The sequence below is a fragment of the Dermacentor albipictus genome, chromosome 4 (assembly GCF_038994185.2).
Source record: "Dermacentor albipictus isolate Rhodes 1998 colony chromosome 4, USDA_Dalb.pri_finalv2, whole genome shotgun sequence".
Taxonomy (NCBI): Eukaryota; Metazoa; Arthropoda; class Arachnida; order Ixodida; family Ixodidae; genus Dermacentor; species Dermacentor albipictus.
In genome coordinates, this window is record NC_091824.1 from 108,601,854 (window position 1) to 108,623,992 (window position 22,139).

Sequence of the window (22,139 nt, forward strand, 5' to 3'; positions counted from 1 at the left end):
CTCTAGACGGTAGGCACTAACGCGACGCAAACGAAGGAAGAGGGAAAGAGCGACGCGGGCGGGTATTACGTACGTATAGACCAGCAGTACGACGAGGCCTCGCTGTCGTCCACGCTGCTGACGCACGCGGCAGACACCGCGAGGGAAACTCGGTCCCCGAGCTCTGAAACTCAGCTCGGACGAAGCTAACTTGTTAGTACAGGAAGGGAGGGAAGAAAAAAAGCCGAGGGGAAGACGTAGGGAGAAGGTAATGTTTGGCTGGCGAGAGTGGCTGCGTGTTTCCCTTAAATTGGGGCCTTCGCGGGTTGCCGGGGAGGAAGAAGGGAAACCTCCTCGCTCTCTACGTCTGGCGCGGAGACGTTTCGGTTCCGCTATATCGATCTCGGCAGCGCCTAGCGACTGTTCCCGTCGAATGAGCTTGGAGTCGCATCGTCTCTCTCACACACAACCCTTCTCCCGCTCTCACCCCTGTATCACCGTTTATTTCCTGCATACCTCCGTTTAATACGCGCACAGCTCCGAATAATACGAGCTCGCTCCTCTTGTGGACAACGCGACGTCGCATCTCCGGTGAAGACGGCGGGCGCATAGAAACAGTTTGCATGTTCCGCGTACCGCGTCACGGCTTCTTCAAACACAGGGATCTTGTTAAGAGAGGTGGGGATAAGGGGGGGGGGGTATTATGGCTTGAATGGAGGGTGAGATTCGAGCTCGATACACAGCGCTTCGCAGACGTCGCTAAAGGACGGGTCCGTGCCTCCGAATGCGACCAACGGGCTTTACGGGCGCGCCCCGAGCGATCGTGGTGTGCTCACCGAGATTCACGAAGGCCGGTTTACGGAGATTCCTCGCTCGCTCCTCCTGGGATACAGCTGAAACTCGGAATTAGCGGAGTCTTTGTCCAACCCTGTACAGGGTCGACAGGCACTCAGTTGTTCAAGGCGAGACTGGCGAGATTACTGTTTGCCGTATTGTAACGGTCGTATTTCTCCGCTCGTCACGTTTTGCACAGCTTATACGCAACTCAGATAAGTCTTGCAGTTTCAAATAAGGCAGCGTGGGCGCACATTAGGTGAGACATTATTGCGCTCAGGTGCCAGCACGAGAACGCCAACGCTTTATGAACTGACGCCGATGGCTCTGGTTATTCGCAGACACAAATATCAATTGCCACTGGAACTCAGATAGTTTTCTTGCACCAGGGATGGTGTTCGGAACATTTAGTGTTACAAAGTTGTTGAGGTCACTTCCATAAAAGGGTACTGTTTAACGCATTGCGCGAGCGGCAGTACTCATCAGTGTAGCAGCGCGCCAAACACAGTGCACGACGAGGGGGACGATGAGGGAGGAAGAGGATAGGAATGCCTATCCTCTCTGTGGGGAAGTCAACGAGAAGGATGTACATCTCAAATGGTCTACATTGATATAAAGTTTCTTTCGCGCCTTACATCGCCCGTGCTTCAAAGCGCACCTGTTGCTTTGTGTATAAAAGGCTTCTTATTCTTCTTCCATGTTACGCAATAAATACGTGTGACAGTCATTTGCTAAACATTTTTAACGTGCCTTCACCGCACAGCAAAGTTCTTTCGTCTCCTGAAGCGCGGTGGCGGCGATATAGGTGCCCTTGCGACGGTTAGGTGCACAATATTTTAATTCATTCATGCATCAGAGTGCGAAATGATCTCAACAGAAGGCTCTCACTTTTTTATCTTTTAATTTGAACAGGCACGGGCGGAGGTTAAGTACAAGTGTATTGAAGCTTGCTTAACGTCTCAGAAGATCGCCAAGTGGTAATCACTGGCAGTTGGCAATCCATAAGAACGTTTAAAAGCGCGAAGTGGACATGGAAGAAGAAAGGCACGTAGACACACAGGCGCGAGCACCTGCATATGTGTGCATGTGTATCTTGTTCGCCTCTGTCTAATTCGCACTTTTTAGCGGTCTGATATGAGTAAATGGAACCTTTGTTGCCCGGTCGATCATGTGCAAGAAAACTCATTTCTCATGGCTCAGAAGTAACCGTGAAGAACCTGTTCACATGCATCTTTAAACATGCACGGGTGGCAACGAGATGCTGTCAATTAGCAGCTTAAGGTACTACGTATAATGAGTCAGCACTAGGCCTTGATCAAGGACACAAATACAACGGGAAATTCCGCATAGTAGGAACTTCAAACTACAATTATGCGCCTGCCATTTCATTACTGTGCGCCTATTGAATCTGGACCCGCACTTCCTTAACGGTCACACAGCGTGCTGGAAGTACCAAAGTTTTGTTAGCGACACTTGGTCAGTATAGTTTTAGCATAGCGTTACTGTTCTATCTTCAATGTATGTCGTCAAATGCGCATGCGTATATAACGGATGCACCAACTTCACAAAGTACCATGCCCATGCTGATGAGTCGTGCGCGTGCAAATCTGGGGTGAAAATGGGGTGAAAATACGAAGTGGTACCTCCGCAAGGTGGTATCTCCGGACTCACTGGTGCGACGATGCGCTCAATATACCCTCGTGACGTGGGAGTTCGATAAGTTCACTCTGAAGTGGTGCACCTTGAATGCCGGCAAACGTTTCGAAATGCACGTGGGAAATTTAAAAAAAAAGGAAGTGGGAGACAGTTGCTCAGATGCGCAGTGATGCCAGGTTACACTTGGAAAGAACGAAGCGCACACATAAGTATGAGTGCTGTCGGAACAGCCCGCGCACACAGATAGTTACATAGAATGACTCTTTCCTGCAAATGCGATAAGTAAGGTATCAGCGTATGGCTACGTTTCTAGTAAAGTTCATTTCTAAAACAGCGTCGGAGCATGCCCCTTTCTTTTTTTCCTTTCGTCCAGTGTAGCTGTGCGCTGTGTCCGCCAGCATTGCTGTCTAATGAGTTGAATAAAAAGCAAAACAGAACAAAACAAGAACCACCGAACTTTGTGGACCAGGCGACTACATTACAACGTTTGCGAAAAAAGAAAAGCGTAGACACTGCTCCGTCGAGCCCAACTCTTCACATTCTCCTCGTGCGTCACACACTGATGTCACTGCCATACAAAAGCCGCTGAGCGCTGCGAGGTTGACCAGCTCGAAGTAACATCGGTGAAGCTCTTGCCAATATGCAGTCGGAGAGAGGCACCTTTAGGCTGTGTATACGCTCTAGTAAAACTTGCTGGCTTTTTTTTTTTCCGTCGTGAGATGTTATACCTGACGAACGACGCAAATGTGCAAACTCCTGTGTCGTCGAGCGTATCAAGGCAGGCAATAACTGTACAAACAGTGCCGACAAGTCTTGACGTTTTCGAGCGGGCTTTAACGGTTCCCGATCGGCCAAAGGCAAACATACGCCTTTTCCTGACATTTCCGAGAACCACTCCTACTTTCGGACAACGCGTGAAGCGGCGTCCACCAAACCTGTGTACGGTTTAGATGGCTCGGGTAACTTTGGGCCACACTAAAAAGAGTTAATTCGCACACTTTTGGCAGGAAATCACTATTAAGGAGTAATCTTGAGCACTAGTGCACTATCGCACCAGACATTATGTGTGGTTTCCTCACATTTCACTGGGGCTTGGCGCGTGCTTTCAGTGCATTTCACCCTCTCTCAGCGGTGTCAACACAACAGGCAAATTTATCCTCATTGCATGTTCGATGGTTCCTGTCGCTTAGAAGAAACACCGGCGGAGTTGTCGTCCCAGTCTCGAGTTCAGAACACGAGTTCAATGCACATCACAAGGCGCGAGGTCTCGTCAAGCCGCAGCACAATTCTTTCAGCGCGAAACGCGCACGAAGTACAGGAGAGGGGCTCACGCAGAATAAGTTTGCAGTTCCCTGCCAACTGGCGATACAAGAAGCCCAGTTACCGCTTGTGCGCATTCGACGCTAAACAAAGAACGCAGCACGAACTAACCACCCTGATCCTCGTCTCATCAGCGGAGCACCAGGCCTGCACACCAACAGGGAAGCTGGCGAAGACTGAGCAGGCGCGAAGTGCGACCGCGCGGTTACAGGTCTTGCGAGCGAGCGCGCGCCGCGACAGGGATTTCGGAGCGCGGCCGGGGAAGGCGCCATAGGGAACCACGGTCGCCATGGCGCGCTCCAAGATGTCCGCACCAGGACGAGGCTTAGGGAGCGCGCCGCTCGCTCCCTGATCTGGGGAAGCCGCGATGCTCGGCGCAAAAGGCGGCAACCGGCTCGGGCTTCCCCGCAGTTGGCTATCGGCGGTGCCGACGTGTGTGCGCTGCCTCGTCGGCCGTCTTCGGAGCGATGCCGTGCCACTTGATTGCCAGTAGCGTGTGGGGCCTTGCCGAAATTTGCGGTTCCGTTGCTTGCAAGTCTTATCTCGGCGTTTCCGCTTACGTGCAAATATTTTATCGTGGCATGGATACGTTCTTTTCCTTCCCGGAACTCTTGCTTATTTCTTTACGGCATTCAATACTCCTCGCCCTAATCGGAACGCTTGAACTGGGTGCAAATGTACTGTCTGGCAGCCGTGGTTATGTCGACATGTACCGAATATCTTCTCGCGATCGCGCTCCAAGGATAACGACGATGTTGCGGCAAGGTGTAATCCCTGCGTGTGCGTGTGTGCGGTCAATGTTTGCCGTTCTGATACCACAGTTTGTATACGGCCTGCCTCTTGGATTACGTCGATATGTTTGTTCAGCGTTGAGTGCGTGCAAAATACCTCTGTGCTGTGTTGATGTCGTCTGTCGGATGCCGCCTAATATGGATTATTCGAACGGGTGGACCGGCACGAAGCGCTCTTGGAATACATGAAAGGCAGGTGGGCTTTTCTTATGTTTTTTTTATTTGTCTGCTTTTTTACATCTATGTCATAGCGAGATCTTGCAAACTGTTCCGATGGCCGCGAGAGCTCCTTTATTTTCTTTCCCAATTACTGATATAAATTGCGAGTCTAGACCTTGATGCTTGCAATAGCGGTGACTAACTAGTTTCTTTTATAAAATAGCACACGCATATATCTCAATTTGTCTAGAAAATTCTGGTTCCAAGAGCCGTGCTGAACTAGTTTACAAAAGAAGATCTTTTGATAGGCCAAGAACGATGATTACATAGTTAATTCTAACTTGATCGTGCGAGCTTACTGGAATTTTACTAATTCGGATGTCGTACGTACATTTCCTAACGTTTGCCACAATCGATGTGCGGCCAATGCTGCGCCACCAGCTGGGGCATTATAACGCGAACCTATTCCAATTTGTTTCTATTGTATTTCTGCTACTAGACCACGATTGGTCAAGCATCTTTTTCAGGCTGCGCCCACTTCGCCTGTCTGTGACATCACCGTCACGAAACCATGAAAACTCCCCACGCCGAAGTGACGTGTGCGCACTAAAGATGCATCAATACACCGAACAAAACCTTTTTTTCTTCTTTTTCTTTTTTTAAATAGCCGGAGCCTGCTCCGTTCAGAAAGCAATGAAAGATGGTTGCCCACCGATCACTCTGGGCTGCTACGAGCTGTTTGGGAGAATGGATCTCTCTGTGTGTGTAAAAGCTTTCGGATGGAAGTATAACGTTGTCGTGGCCTTTCGGCAATTATACGAAATGGCCCTGCCATCTCTTCTTCGCTGATGATCCGCTTTACCAATATTTCTAATCTTTCGTTGCACGCCGCCGCGATTTTTGCCTAATCACGGCGAGCAAGCAAGGTGAAGCGGGCCAATCGCTGACGCCGGCACTCTACCCTACTCGTCCGTTTACCTACTTTCATTGCGCTAGCTCGGACCTGCAGTAATTATCTCCACTTGTGCTCGCTCTTCGCCTCTTGTCAGCCAATCAGGTAAAAAAGACCTCTGAAGCTAGGCAATGCTCTTTGCTTTTGAAGTAAACGAAAGTGACCTATAAACGAGGACGGCGTTTGACTGGGCTGTTTAAACGCTGCGGGTCACCGCCCGATGCTTGCCGCGGCGGTCAAGTAAATTTGCCAGATAGGAATACATTTTCACGGAATTTTCACGGAAGGCAATATGTTCCGTCATGTGCGTGATTATAAACAGACACCAGATTTTACGGCGGCGCCCATTCATTGCCAATGTACCGGATACATTCTCGGTAAACTACTTTCATTACTTGGTCGCGTTATTGCATGGATATGCACTCCCAAGTCGCAATTATGGTTTAACAATCATTTAAGGAAGGTGAGTTGAAAGTCGTATTGAGGAAAAAAAAAAGAAATTCTGGTTTATTAATTCTAACTATATTCTAGTTTTATCATATTTGCGCTTTTTTTATCAGCAAATATTTTTCAAAGGCTTAAACCGAAAGATCTGAAGCCTATTGTAAGAGAGCTGCTTTCTAATGTGTGTAAATACTAGCAACACGTACGTTACATGCCTCCAGCTCTTGTGTACGCGATTTCTATTCTATACAGCGAAACCTATTTACAAATGCGTAATTTGCTGGAGAGCAAATGCGCTGTGCAGAAACCGTTAAAAAATGGCGGACTGCGTTGGGTGCTATTAAGTGGGCTAATCCTAAAGAGTGGTCGCTTGTAAGACGACCATTAAGGGATGACGCAATCTTAACACTGTCGTACATAAAAAGAAGAGAAACAAAAGAGCTTCTGGGCTATATTTTGTGCATTGATTACGTAATTATTGCTTTTATTTCTTCTCGCATCTTGATTTTGCATAAAAATACCATAACCTGCTTATAAGGTAGTTATCTTATAAATTTGGAAGCCTGTGTAATTATAAGGACTAAACAATATTCCGTGTTGTCCAAGGCAACATGCTGAGGCTGGACACAACTTTTTTGTTTCATAGTATGTGTTGAAAATGCTTAGAAGAAAGTTGTATTTTTGCTTGACTAGAAACAAAACAAGGAAACAAGAACGCGTCCTGTGCGCCTGCAGTGAAAGCAACTTCAATACTTTGGGGCCTTAGAAAGAGTGAGCGAAGCTTTTACTATTAGGTTGTACGAGTTTCCTCACGAACTCACTGCACCGTTCACGGCAACATGTGGACAGAGGTGTGAAGAACGTGGTGGTCGCTGTTATAGTAAGCATCTCAACCAAATTCCAGCGCACACGTAGTCTGAGCACAGGGTGGAACGGTACAAAAGGCTTGCTTCCTAAATTTCAAGGGTAGCTTTGGCTGCGTAAATCAGAGCTTATATTAATATACATTATTATTATTATTATTATTATTATTATTATTATTATTATTATTATTATTATTATTATTATTATCTTTTGAATATAGGTAACTCTGATGCTGGTGTCTACGGGAGCTGCAATCATGGTGGTTCAGCCAGCGTAGGAATGATGGCTGCTGTTGTTGTCCTCTGACATTGCGGCTCATAACTTCTATGGGTAATTTGTCAGGACTCAGGTGCATAAGGCTTAATGAACATAAATTAAATATCACTTGGAAATTTAAAATCACTTCAAAAAGGAAATAGCACTTGAAAATGAATGACTTAAGCAGAATCGAAATGTACTTAAGGTATTAACGATAAAAGACTCTGATTTAAATCGGCGATCGTTTAGTAATCAACTATAAATTCCTGGACAGCGGCGCGAACATCCGTGCGACTGTATTCGAGAGTCGAAGCTCCAAATGAAAGGATTGGCGTGTATTGAGTGATTAACTATGCCAAGGATATAGGAGGTGTTGATAGCCGGGAGAAGCAGTTAACGTTAGTACGTGAATTTGCCGAAACTTCGTCTTTCTGACCTCACAAACGGCTTTGTGAGTTAGCAAACTGACAACTTTCAACAAGGCATTCCTTTATAAGTCCAATAATTCACAATGGTCACATATGCACTGTTTTCTGCGTATAGAAAAATAGGATTGCTTTGAAATTTGCGCAAATAAAGGAAGCCACAAGAACGTCTGAAGCCACAAACACGAATATCAGACAATTCTACGTACTAACTATCCTTCCCATGGTAGCTTGATGAACTCAGCGCCAGAGTTCCCTCCAGGAATTTTCGTAGATAGAGAGAGAGCGAGCAAGGACAGGAAAGACAGGGAGTATAGAAAGCTCTATGGTGCAAATGGCGCGGCCGAAGTGCTTGCGTATGGTACACGCCGCCGATTGTCTCATTCATCGTCGAACGTTGCTGACACTTAAGACTTCGAGATTGCAAGAAAGGTAATCGTCACATGAGCACAGGAGTTACTGGTTATGAAAGGGAAAAGACAGAGCACGTATCTACAGATTCCCGAGCCTCTTTTGAAATGGTGATAACGAGGGTACATCAGCGTGCCACGTGATGTTTAAAAAACTGAAGTCGCCGAGGACTACCATAGTGCGATGAAGGAAAGCGGCTGCGAACATTGTAAAACGTGTCGTGGAATTCATTGGTAAATAAGGATGATGTAGAAGGGAGCGGTAGAAAGTACCTATTATTATGTTTTGATGACCATACGTAATGCAAGCGCAAACTGTTTCTATGTCACCAATGACGCCGATTGCAGATGAAGGATCTATTTTAATATTGCTAAGAGAACACCACCATCTCTAGGCGCACTGCGGTCGCAGTGGTATACGGTGAAGCTTTAGGCACAGTGAAAAATAGTTAAGCGTTACTGGCACGAGATGGCACGAGATGGCAACCATGTTTCGGTTGAAACAACTGAGTTTAAGACAAGAAGATCTAGCCACTGAGTGGCTAAATCAAAGTAAATGGAGTAAAAAATTAATTTAATTTCGCATTGCATTAACAGATCGGTATGCTTTAGAGACGCATGTGAGCCGACATTATACATATGTTCATGTTTCATGTTTTATGTAGGAAGTTATCTTTATGTTACGTAGAGCAGAGGGTCCCCCCGTCCCTGGTCAAGTGTTCTTCCCTTGAAAAAGATGTTCGTGACTATGCTACTAGCAATAGCTAAGTAAAGGGCGGTCGCGAAAGACAGCTGCGTTGGAAAAGAAAATTGACAATGACATTAGTGGCAAGCCGGCTTTAGCTAAATCCATGGAGAGACTGCAAGACCTCCAACGTTATGAAATAAATCATACGTTCTGGAGTAAGGTCATCATTAAAAAAAGAAGGCATGAGGAAAGAGTGTTTGGCTTTTTGAATGACAGTCTAGTTCCCTAATGACATTTGTTAACAAAGGAAGATAGGATATTAGCCCCCAAAGATTAGACTACGTACCAGCCTGCGTGTGGTCTATTTGGCTTTGGTGAAGCTTTCAGCATGTTATGCACAAATTAGATATGGTGGTTTCAAGTGACGTCAGCAAAGGGAAATATGTATGACGTGCGCCGCTGCGCGCACTGTGTCTGTGAAATCGTGTCGTGTGCGTGCAGTAAGATTACCGCAGTTTCTCGCGCTGATGCCACCATTCCTTGCTATGGTCTAAACCATAGTTAGGCCAGCCCGGCAGCGAGAGAGGCAGACAGAAACACACACACAGGTACGCACGCACGCACGCACGCACGCACGCACGCACACACACACACACACACACACACACACACACACACACACACGCACTTACACACACACACACGCACTTACACACACACACACGCACTTACACACACACACACACACACACACACACACACACACACACACACACACACACACACACACACTCACACACGCCCGCGCGCGCGCGCGCACGCAGGCACGCACGCACGTACGCAGGCACGTACGCACGCACCAGACTCCGCCATGGCAACCAGCCACGTTCGATTAAAGCATGCGGCAAAAGCAAACTTTGCACTTTGTGACAGCACAGATCCGGCATCAGGCAATGCGGCAATTCACTCTCCGTTGTAGACCTTTGCTCGCGCACTGCTTCTGACATTGACGACAAAAAAAAGAATGAAAAAAAAAACGTGAGAGAGAGATACAGAGAAAGAGAGGTCCACAGCGCGCCCGAAAAGTCTGCTCTCCCGATTGCGCTAGCCGTCGTTATCTGTGGAAACTCTACACAAAAACGCACACGCTTTCCGCCCTCCCCGTGATGCCGAGCTTCGCGCGCCATCGCCGAGGGGAGCGACCGGCGTCTCTAGGGAAAAATCTTAATCCTAATTTACGTTGGCCAACCGTTTGATGGAGGCGGCGGCGGCGAGCTCGCGGCCTGAGATTTAGAGACAAAGAAATAAAACGAAAGTGAAGAACGGGGGAAAAAAAGTACTGGTTGTTATGTAAGGAAAGGGCAAAATCTAGCTGCGAGTGTGAGCGCCAGAGAGAGATTGAAGGGCTGAGGAGCCCTTGAAGAGAAGGAAAGAAAAAAATAACTGTGTGCAAAAGAGGAAGAAAGAAATGGTTGGTTGCAGAAGTACAAGGGGGAAGGGGTGGTGCGAGAGGAAGACGGGAGTCTGCGTTTACATGCATACGCGCAGACTACATACCTCGGAATCTGGGCGCGTATAACCACATCTGTGGGGGGGCTGGTGCGTACGGAGAAAAGTTTGGCAGAGCAGCAACAGGACCGAGCCGATCGATCAAAAAGGCCCGCGGAGGAGGAGGGGCCGATTGCGCTCAGCTCTCGCCCGCGCTGTTGCCGCCAGAAAACGCGACGCCGCGCAATGTAACCTGTACCGATTATGAGAGAGTCGGAAGGCTTGTGCACAAACGCAAAAAAAAAAGGAAAGAAAGGAAAGGAAAAGGATCAGTAGAAGCAGACCCGGGCGGCTGGTTTTCCACGCTAAGCGGGGCAGTGAAGACGAAGCCTACCGTGTGTGGCTGTGTATACTGCGGTATAGGCGCGTAAACTTTCCTAGGAGAGCGCTCCGTTCCCGACCGCGAGCGCATGGCAACGTCTTTCCCAATCTGGTGTTCGATAGCGTGACTGACAGGCTGGCTGCTCGCTTGTAGCTCTTGGGGAAGAAGACTCCGGCGCTGCGCGGTCGATTTTAAAACTTGATTAAAACAATAGCGCCTGCAAACGAGGCGGCTCGCCACCCATGAGACACGCGTAGGAGAGCTACAATCAGGAGGAGCCTCTGCAACGAAGCCCCCAGCCGCGTTCGGGCGCACCTCCTTTGATGTTCTCGTGTGTTGGGGAATTATTTCTGACGAGTTATAGTGAACGTGTGGTCTACTTGTTGTTCGGTTTAGATAAGACTATCTTTAATGAGTTTACTTTAGAAAGTTCGCCATGCGTTCGTTAAAAATAACAAGGAAAAATAATGATGTTGTCCCAGCCTTTTTCTGTACAGCGCAGTGTTAGGAAGAATATCACCCGCGAGTTGTCAAACAAGAAAAACGTTTTCTACGGAAGAAAGTGCATCGGAACAAGTAGCTTTTTTTAAACAAAACTATAGTAGCGATCTTATATATAGAGAAAAAACATTGAGGCGTTGACCTGGTGTGATCCTCAACTTCACCTACGGAGCCCTGAACGAGCTGAACATATCGACGTTGGCAGTCAGTCTGCCGGAAGACACTTGAAAGAAAATTCGACCTATAGCCACGCCTTGCAATAACAATATGTGCTTATACATGCAATGAGTGTAATCTAAATTTCCGGTTACGGCTGATCTTGTGCCCGACTGTGCACTGGATCTGCGTTGAAAACGTGTGATGCGACAACCCACGATTTCCAGCGTATGCCAGTCACAACGAAATTCAGGACGCGTGGCTCTCTGCGACTCCCATCATCTGCTATCCTTATCTCGCACGATCTGCGCACTTTCCGATCCAAGAATATAGAGGGACTGGCGCGTACACAGAAGCGCTTCCGCTTGCCTGGACACTTACAACAGCTGTGCCTCAGCACTCTGTCAACGAATTTTGTCGCTATGTATAGACGCAGGTAACCTCGTAATGTTCCATTAAAAGCCCCCACTCTACCCCTGCTCATTTCCACACGCTTTACAAGGGAACGTTCTCTCTCCTCCGCGGTCTCACAACACAGGCTCATCGGCATGTCTCAAGCACATGGCCGAGAGAAAAAAAAGAACATATTTACGCCGCCATTCCACCTCTGTGTGCTAACACTTGCCAAAGCAAGCATAGAAGCAGGTGTATGTTTGACGTGGCAGCTACGCAACCTGTCCTGTGCGCTTCGTGGTCTTTGTTAGCGGAACCAATCCAAACACCGTTGAGAAGAAGGTGTTATCCAGATCCCTGCATCAACACAGCGTCGTCATCGTAGCTTTTTCCGTCCTATTTTCATTCAGCGTTTGTTTAAGCTTGATGGTTCTGGCTGCCTTCTCACACCGTATCATAACGCATACAGCTCTCGGTGATTTTTAAGTCTTTGCCTCTCAAGGTCAAGAATCAGTGTCCTCCTCCCGAGGCTTTCATATTAAACAGCGTAAAAAGAAAAACTGAAAATATTGGACCTTGCCAAAGTGAAGGGTAAAAAAAAGCAGCTTTCATATAGTTACCACGGGCGCTGTATAATTCCCATGGCAACTATAGTTAATAACGCCTAATTATTATAATATAACTCATATCTGAGATTCTGATGCCACAGTACCGTGGCGTTGAGGTTGCGTTGAGGTTGCGGTGCTCTTCCACAAAAAAGACAGGCAAAGGAATGGATTTGTGCCAGCGTTCTCACAAGGGCACACGTCATGCGTTCCCGTACACCAAGCGTAAATGTACGAAAAGGACAAGAATACTAACAACGTTACTTGTTTATGGCAACGAATTAATGTGATGGCTCATTCGTACGAACTAGAGATATTAAAAAGGTCGGTAATAAACGAATCAGAAAGGTAGAAACAAACAGCTTGGTGGCACCGGTATATATATACATCCAATTTCAAAGGGAACGCTCATAAAATCCATCAATCCGTCGTACACATTAGCAGGTCTCGCCCTATTTTGCTACTTTTTATAAAGACCGGCGTTTATAAGGCATCCCACCCACTTCACTTCGCGTACTGTGTTTACGGAAGTAATTAGATCTGACGTGCGTCTTGTTACGATGCTTTAGTTTGCAACAGGCAAAAGCGCTTTCAGAGAGACCGCGATCTGCGCGAACCCCGCAAAACGGCACGGAACGAACAGTGTACACGGAGAACCCGCGTGGGTTTATTGCTCGCCGAGGAAGCCGCATGACTTGCATTTCGGTCGCAGAAACCGCACAGCCCACGGTACCGCGGAGGGGGACGCGAGACAGGCAAACGCGAAACTAAAAAAAGCCGCGCGTTCTGTTTGCCGTCACAGCATCTCGACGCCTTTTAGCCGACGCAGGTCGCCCGCAAAACGGAGCTGCCGTTCTCGATGAGCCCGGCGGCTATGAGTTTAACACTCTAACCGGCTTCCGCGGTGCACAATGGCCGCTTGGCAACCGAGCGAGCAGCGACGTTTCGGCTTCCCACTAGAGAGCGTTCAATTACGCTAAACCTCGGGGCTATGGCTGTCACGTGCCCTCTCCTTTCTCCTTCCCATCCGCCCATCCCTTCCTCTAGCAAGGTGGCTCTGCAGGCGGGCGATCCCCAGGAAGCTCACGGCCCACGGAGCTGCTTCGCTTCTGCTGGCATGTGCGATGCAGGGACTGTGGCGTGCTATAGACATGCTTTTCATGATTTGTTTTATAAGCAAAAGCCCCATGACGTCACTAGCGTGCAGTCTTATGCACAGAAACAAACAAACAAAAAAACCTTTCGCTATTTCTCGTCTAGCCACTTCAATTCGTGGCCGTAATAATCTGCTGCTTACGCAGTTCTCTTACACGACGATAGAAATCGCACGACCGATACAACCCCCGCGTGCCTGCCAGAACCAGCAGGCGCGTTGTAGACAAGTGTAGCCACCTATCTAAGACATCAAGGCCTCGAGGAGGTCATAGGAAACTTCTGAAGCGCTTTAGAATACAGGTTGACCGCTGATATTTTGCAGCTTGGTATTGGCGTAAATGGCTTCTTTATCGGGCAGTGCAAAAAAAATTTGCGTATAAGTACTCGTTTCGTTGTTAACTTCGTACCAGTATCCCTTTCGTATGCTGTTATGACATCGATATTTAAGACGTCGCTTAAGGTATTACGCTCGCAGTTGTGATGTACTTGCTACTCACTGTGATCGTTGTGCCTACGCATAATCAGACGGTTCGTGTTTTTTCAAACGACAAGGGTCACATCTACGGTGAGCCTGTACTCGTCTTGTGGATAAAAAAAAATAATGAACTGTGATGCGCCGACAGATTCTCTGCTCTATTTGAATGGTTCCGTATGGAGTCCCATAATTACATCTTCTTGCTGTACTTTTATACGAGCGTTACCTGGAATCTATACCGAATCAGAATCACTACAAAATACGCAAATATATGTGGAATCGTTGGACCGCATAAGGGAATGTTTCAGTAGGCGAATGTCAATGTCCCTGTATGTGAGCTGACGTTATTGCGTGACGTCACCAGACAGTCATCATACAAATCCACAGAGCGAGAGAAATACTAAACGCCTTTTCACCGACAGCACAGCGTCTCACTATTACACCAACCACCAAACAACAGACTTCCAGCACAGACTTGAAGCACTGCTTCAACTTTGTTCTAATCGGCGTTAATGGCGCAATAGCTTTGGTGGAGCGGTCTTTCTCTCACTCTTGGTTTGTTTTATTCTTCGTGCTTTCTTTTTCCACAATAGTCTTAATAATAAGTTATGACTGTTGCTGATATTTCAGAATCTAAAGAAAAAATCTGAGTATTAAGCAACTCAGGGACTACGACGTGACACTGGATCCTGGTCGATTTCGACCACCTGGGGCTATGTAACGAGCACTAAAAGCACGGTACACACGAGCATCCTTGCATATTGACCCCATCGAAATAAGGCCGCGAATGGTCGGGTATGGAACGCGTGATCTCGTGCTCGATACCCGATCTCGAACCGCTTCGGCAGGTGCCTACAGAACTTGCCTCTAATGTCCGGAGACCTTCGCTCCGTCACTAACGAAATAACTCCTCCCCCCAGCGGCGGTCGCAAGCTATCAGACACACTCCGTGCTTGTGAAAGAGAAGGAGAGCGCAAGCAAACAAAACGGGCGAAATTTCGCGGCAGGGAATTACCGTCCCTCTAGGTGTCGCGTCTTCCCGCCCTTCCCTCTGCCAACGGTGACCCCCATAGGAACAGCGTCGGTGTCCGGCGCGTCCTGTCTGCTCCTGCTGCTCCCGGTTCTACACGGCGGCAGCAACAGGACGCGAGACACGGGAAAGCGCGCGCGCTTACGCAGCCACATGGAGCCAGGAGACGCTTATTTGCATACTGAGGGTTGGCGAGCGTCTTCCCCTGATGAAGAGCACAGGGACAGGCAAGGAAATTTAAAGGAGAAAGAAGGGAAATTGAATGAGTTGGGAGAGAGAGAGAGAGGGAAAGTGATGTTGTGAAGAGGCAAGAGCGGTCTGTTGCTTGGCAGGGAAGCGGACAACGTGTGCGGGACATTCCTTGCTGGGAAAAAGAGGCAGTATAAGGGAAGGGAAAAGGGCGGGGTGGCAGGGTCGCAGCGCACGTAACTTAGCTGGCTGGACGTTGCGCGTGATTTATGATGCGCTGGGCTCGATGGTGCAGCTTCCGCTGGTGAGATAAAGGGAGTGCGTTTATACCCGACGCAGTGTTAAGGAAAGACCGAGTAAACGTGAAAAATAAATGCGTTGAAGCGCACGCAAATGGCGAGAATAAACAGTAAGGGAAAACAGACGGCAAGAAGGAGCTTGGATGGAAGTACGGCGAATTCTTTCATGTAGATCGATGTTGGATGGAGTCAACTAAAAAGCGTATGAAGTGACGAAAGAGGGTTCCAGTTTATGTTGACTCATCTATACGCCCGCTATATGTATATATATATATATATATATATATATATATATATATATATATATATATATATATATATATATATATATATATGGCAAATTTGGATGTGGTCTGAGGGTAGGGGAGAAATGATTGCATACGAGATTTCACATGATGTGGCCTTTGGATATTCTAGAATCCGCTAGCAATTGGGACACTCAGCCGTTTAATGAGCAAAACAATAAATACGTCTTACGTAGGCAATATCATCATAAAAAAGACGCAGTTTCGCTCGAAAGGCGAAGCATCGATTGCGATAGCAAATTAGTGGACAGCTATACGAAGTAAGGATGGTAGTTTTATTGGCCGTATAAACTTGTAAACGTAGGCATACTGACTAAATTAACAAGCATGGTGTCACGCGCCCACAAGCAAACATAAACACGTCTCACTCAATGACCGTGGAATCTCGCTGTCAAAGTGAGGAAACGCCGCAGCAGCAGCGAGCGAATTGACCTTCGTCCTGCCGCTCGCATCAACGCGAACTAAGTCGCGAAAACAGCGCAGCGCCTACGCTCTGCCCGCCGCAGATGACTTTCAAGATTCACCGGCCCGGTCGGGCGCGCGCGGCCTCCCTGGCCGCCCGGAGTAGAACGCGCCTTCCTTCCCTCCTCTCCTTCACCGCCCCCCCCCCCCCACCTGAAGCCTTGCGCGCGACGGAAGGCGGCGCGCTTCCTCCCCGCCTTCTTCCTTTAGGTGCGCGAGATTGAGCCATGATCGCCGGTTTACGCTTGCACTCGCTCATACAGCCTATGGCGCGCCGCGACAATTTTATCGCCCTTGGACTTATACGGAATCTCACGGCGGCGGCATGCGCCTGGAGTGTCCATAATTTCTATCGCCATAAAAAATAATAATGAAAAGATTCAATGGATGTGGCTAAACAAGGCGCTGCTCATCTTAAGATTAGAATAACTAAACCAGAACAGACGTTTGCACGTGTATGAAAAATAACCTTGTAACGTGTAGGTACAGGTCAGCCATATACGATATTGAGCATTGTGGGTGCACAACATTCTACATGCGTGCAGACAGGTAGCCGGAGCAAGCCGGAGATTAACTGCGGATCGTCTATCTCGAGCTTTGCAGGGATAGAGATTAAGGAACTTATGCAATGTCTGATCCTCAGGGAAGAAAACAAAAGCAGGATGCTAAATAGAAAAAAAAGACAAAAAAAAGAACCCAGTGAGGCTTTTATAAGCCAGGGGCGGAGTGGCTTTCGCTGAGTATGTTGCCAGGCCGCTTAGAACTCCTTACTTCGCCGATGGCGTGACTCCGAAAGACTTCCGCGCACTTGCGGACTTTAGTGGCGCCTTAATTTCGGTGATGCATCACTGCTCGCGAGCGCCTTGGTTGCGCTTATGAATAACTTAAGCACGGAGCTTTGAGACTGGAACGCTGAAAGTTGCGTCGTTGCCTGCGTGCTATCTCTCTCTATTTAATTCGTTTAGTCGGTTTTGTAGCGGCTCATAAAGGTCGGCAAGTCGGGCAAGTTGAGAAAGAGAGAGAGAGAGAGAGGAGAGAGGGAGAAAATTATCAATGAAAAGCAGGTAAGTTGACCAGGACTGAGTCCGGTTGGCTACCGTGCACTGGCAAGTTGAAAAGTTCATTTTGAGACTCACGTGGGATAGCGGAAACAAGAACGGAAATGTGCTATTTAATTCGATTTGTTGGTGAAATAATAGTTCTCGTCGTCGGTGCAGCAAGAACATTCTAATCATCTGTGAGCAACAACAGCCTCGGGATAAGATACGCCCATGCCGTCATTACCACGTGGAAATTTGCATTCGGGCTCGCTAGATGGAATATAGACACTCATTTAAATTTTCCACGGCACGGTTGTTCGCCGAGGTACTGTAATTATAACAGATATATATGTTCAAGGAGTGTACTAAATCACTGATCTGGGGTTGCTCCCTAAACTGCCAGTTACAATAACACCTTTCTCATCAAAGACCGTCTTTTCTTTTGTGTGTGTGTGTTTGTACGTCCCGTGACTAATAGACATGAAAACAAGGAGACAACTCGAAGAAAGAAAAGCTGCAGATAACAAATTGTTTCTCAGTAGCAAACAGCAAAACGCTTCAACAAGCCGGTATTTTGGAAAATTAGTCAGTTCCTCGGACCAAGCGACTTAAATCGTGATAGCGGAGGCGATCGGCGTATAATAAATGTTTCTTAGGATCAAAAAAGCTTTGCGGATTCCAGCCCCAGATCTCGAAGACGAAAGATTACAATGCAAAGTCAGATTGCGCCTGCCGCGGTCGTCAACTTATGCTGGTGCCTGTGTCCGCGCATCAAACATTGAATTCGTCAAACCTCATTATGCGGCGATCCGTTGCACATTAAACAAATCTTAACCGTAATCAATGTCCCAAGCTGCCCATCTTTGTTGCGAATATTGTGTCAGAAGAGATAATCCACTGCTTGGCACTGGTATTAAGCTAATATCGCTCGCGTGTAGAACTAGACCCATGACAAGTTCAAAGCAAATAAGTGATCTGCCGCCTCACTGTCCGGGTTTGCTGGAGACTTACAATAGGCTATAGAGAAATTGAGCATGGAAAAAAACATACGCCCCACAACTGCTAACGCTGAACTAACTTTATTCGTGATGGGCATGAATACACAAAGAAAGCTTATATGGAAGCGAAGACTTGTAAAACAAGAAAACTTTAATAATAAGATATTTTGCAAAGAAAGAGTGGAAAATTACCCGCGCTGTCTAGCACGTGTTTTAACATATAACACTTTAGATAGGTCACTTTCCTAGTTTACAAATTAATCGATACTGCTGCATTAAATTATCGGAGATGAAGATTCAGAGCGACCAAACTAGCGGACCAAAATTATTCTAAACACGTGTGTAGGTCCGCTTATGCCTTTGTGGCTTTTCGTGCTACATTTGTTGGTATAGAATTGACAATCTACTCGCCGTTGTGGCTTAGTGGCTGTGGCACTGCGCTGCTAAGCGCGGGTTCGCGGCTGCGATTCCCGGCCACGGCGGCCGCATTTTGACGGGGGTCGAAATACAGAAACGCTCATGTACCGTGTATTGGGTGTACGGTAATGAAACCCAGGCGGTCAAAATTAATCCAGGGACGCTATGAGACACTTATGAAACGTTGTGCGGACTGTCTCATAATCAGGTCGTCTTTTTTTTCCTGTAACACGCCGGAGTTTGATTTTAATTTGGCATCCATGCCGCGATAACAGTGCGTTGCAGAGAGCGCGCCAAGACTGTTCGCATTTCGAAGCATTGGCCGGGCTTCGGTCGTAAATTTCGTAAACGAGCAGCAGCTGTCATTACGAGTTTGGAAGTGAAACACTCGGCATTGAAATCAGCACCTGCGCCCCGAGGCTGAGGAAAACAGCGCGTGTTGTCTTGTCTCGCAATCTTCGCGGCGTTGCATTCGATATGCAAGACGCGCAGCGTTTGCAAACGACGTGACCCGTTCGTGCCTTCTTTGCCAGGCCACCTTCGTTTCTAACGTGCTCCCGTTTAGCATGCGACGCTCGTGATTATGGCCGGAGCAGATGCGGCTAGCGATCATACTGCCTTCCCGTCGACGCGCTGCGAAGCATTCAAAGATGCCGGTGATCTGCGCAAGGGGACCACGCAGCTGCGTCTTTGCCGTCGGCTTCGCGCCCTCCTCCTCCTTTTTCTGGTCTTGTCTCTTGGCGTGTTCGATTGCAGTGCGATCGTTAATCCATCTCGTTCCTCTACTCAAGCTTTATCAAAACACGGCGATTTTCTGTCGAGTTAAATATCTGTAAGTCCCGCACGACGAATCGCGCTTGCTTGTTTCAACGCGCCTCGATGTTCGTGCTCTTACGTGCGCAGAAAAAGATGCATAAGTGAGTCTTGAGGAAAGTTGCCCATTAGCATGCATGCAGTGTCCAACCAATCAAGGACTCACAGTCGTCATTTCAGAGAGTATTTGTCCGATAGCAGTGTCACTGTGTGCTGTGAAATCGATTCTCTAGATGACACCAAGTGAGAGTAGAATATCATTAGCTCCCCCTTTTTTTGCAGCAGCAGCAGTCTCCCGTTTACACAAATTGTATGCGCTCGGGTATTAGCCTTTGATTGATTGATTGATTTGCTTTCATTTGATTTACCGCACCGTAGTAATAGGCTTTGGATTAGTCTTCACCGATGTGGGTTTTTTTTTTTCTCGAGTACCTAAACCTCGCAACACTAGAGTTATTGCACTTTTTTTCCCACTAGAGTTCCGCCACCGTGGCTGTGAATCAAATCCTCGAGCTGTTACCGAGCAGCAAACAGGACGACTTAGTCACCGAATTTCAGCGGCAGTGGGGAACTTCTCTTCAACCGCATTTTTGTTTCCCTGAAAGAACTAGTCAGAGCGCGAAGCACATTTTTACTGCTGCACATTGCAGTGTCGATGTGCCTACAGTGAATATCATCTGCACGCGTGGGCTTTCGCATTCACATTCTTACGTATGTGGACTGACGAGTTGTAACGGACGCAACAACTTCTGCTCATCAGCATGGCCCGCGGCTCCACAAGGAAGCTTATTTAGCATCTTCTCAAATGTGGAGACAAAACCCGGACAGGTTTCCAGGTGGCCGAAGAGTGAAAATTGGATCGTGCTACGCGTACGCCTTTCACGTACAAGGTCTAAACGAGAACGGCTTCTGGCAGAAAGAAAGAAAGAAAGAAAGAAAGAAAGAAAGAAAGAAAGAAAGAAAGAAAGAAAGAAAGAAAGAAAGAAAGAAAGAAAGAAAGAAAGAAAGAAAGAAAGAAAGAAAGAAAGAAAGAAAGAAAGAAAGAAAGAAAGAAAGAAAGAAAGAAAGAAAGAAAGAAAGAAAGGAAGAAAGAAAGAGGGTGGATAGTTGCATCTCTCATCTTTTAAGGGTGCCTTGAATAAGTGGGCTTTTGAGAACTGCCACCAGAAGCACGAATGTTTAGGACACAGATTCAAGGAAATGTTATAGAAAAATGATCCGCTTGAAAGGAAGCACCATGTATGCGCTATAGTTGTAAAGGATAAAGAACACGAAGAGGAATTAAAAAAAAAGACGGAAATAACAAGAAACGAGAAAAGAAAGGAGATGGCCGCCTTTCACCGCCATGAGAGGAAATAGTGACACTGTTTCACGCGAAAGTGATAAAATACGCTTGTAGAGGTCTATAGTGTTGTCAGGTCGGGCTTGTCCGATGTCGTCGCTGCCAGAAAGAACTCAAGCGAACAGAAAGGCGCAGTAGAAAACCGAAAAAGAAAGAAAGGAAAAAGGAGCTTTCGTTCAGGAACAGCCGCTTTCAAGCGGTCGAAAGGAAGAGTTGTAAACGCGCATTCGCTAGAAGTCCCTGCGATTTCAAGTTCAAGACTACAATGCAAACGCGCAACTCGCGCCGCTTTTACGTGCGTACGACGCTTTTCAGCAGCATAAACGTGCTCACTGAACACTCGTTGGCGTTCTCACCTATTCACGCATCCTTCCATTATACACATTACACCCTCAAGAAAAAGGTATATAGAAAAGTTGTCGACAGTGAGCTTTCCCTGGCACTTTGTAGAGAGCGTCGTTCTCCAAATAACGTCAGCCCGTCTACTCTCCATCCAAGGCGTTTCATCTGTTCTCGAGCGGAAGGGTGATAATAATGTATAATTAAAAGAAAAGAAAATGGAGGGGTCTTTCGTACTTTAAGGGTTGTAAGGGCTTATCCAACTAGCCTCTTTATTCGGCTTCGGCCCCCATCTGGTCTTATCCTTCGGATAAAAAAAAGAAAGAAAAAAAAGTAGGTAGCTTTTAGAAACACGTTGACATGCACACTGAGCGTTATAACGAGAAACCCGGCTATAATAGAGTGTAAGAAGCAGACCGCGTTGAAAACGTGGCCTCCGTGAACTCGCCGCGAGAATGTGTTGACGTGAAAATGAGGCGCAAGGGAAGACGTATACATGCAGTCGAGAGACAATCCGGCGACTACGACCATCCTCAAAGGCACAGAAGAAGCGGGAAGAGCGGTAAAGATGGGGTGAGAGAACTCAATCCGACGAAACGCGCCCTATTACGACTCGCTCCCACTTACACAAGGCTGCGTTTACACACAGGCACACAAGCCATAGCGTTGCAACATCCGCAGGGCTTTTTACCCAAGGAATTCTCTAGCCTTCCAGCCGCACTTAACCCCACACTCTCGCTCTCCTTCGCTGGCGCCTCCAAGATTCTTGGCCAGCAGCTGCTTGTGAGCTGCATGTGTGTGCCGCAAGCCCTGCGCTTTCCGCATACAGTTGACATGAGCATGGCTTTCTGCGGAACAGAGTAGGTTCTGTTGAAAGGGGGACCCGCAGTTTCCGTGTCAGCTACGAGCATCTGTATGTATATGGAGTACGTGCGACTTGCACAGGAAAGCAGCAGACGAAAAGAAAGGA

General features: G+C 47.4%; 2 protein-coding genes across 18 annotated transcripts in view; one reads left to right on the forward strand and one right to left on the reverse strand.

Annotated features, from left to right (window-relative positions):
• The window catches only part of LOC139059245 (uncharacterized), a 349,734-nt gene that overhangs the window by 144,421 nt on the left and 183,174 nt on the right, over positions 1-22,139 (forward strand). For 2 of the 16 annotated variants that reach the window (XM_070537406.1, XM_070537400.1), the window contains exon 1: positions 1,663-4,776. The exons of 10 other annotated variants lie outside the window; for them this stretch is intronic. Coding sequence is in view for 1 of the 6 variants with exons in the window: in XM_070537400.1 (XP_070393501.1) it covers positions 4,693-4,776 (84 nt within the window). In the remaining 5 variants the exon portion in view is untranslated. Of the gene's footprint in view, positions 1-1,662; positions 4,777-22,139 lie in introns of those variants that run through there. 4 more of the 16 variants (XM_070537405.1, XR_011514024.1, XR_011514022.1 and 1 more) reach the window with 4 other exon arrangements.
• The window catches only part of LOC139059243 (doublesex- and mab-3-related transcription factor 1-like), a 220,123-nt gene that overhangs the window by 135,424 nt on the left and 62,560 nt on the right, over positions 1-22,139 (reverse strand). The gene's annotated exons all lie outside the window — the stretch shown is intronic.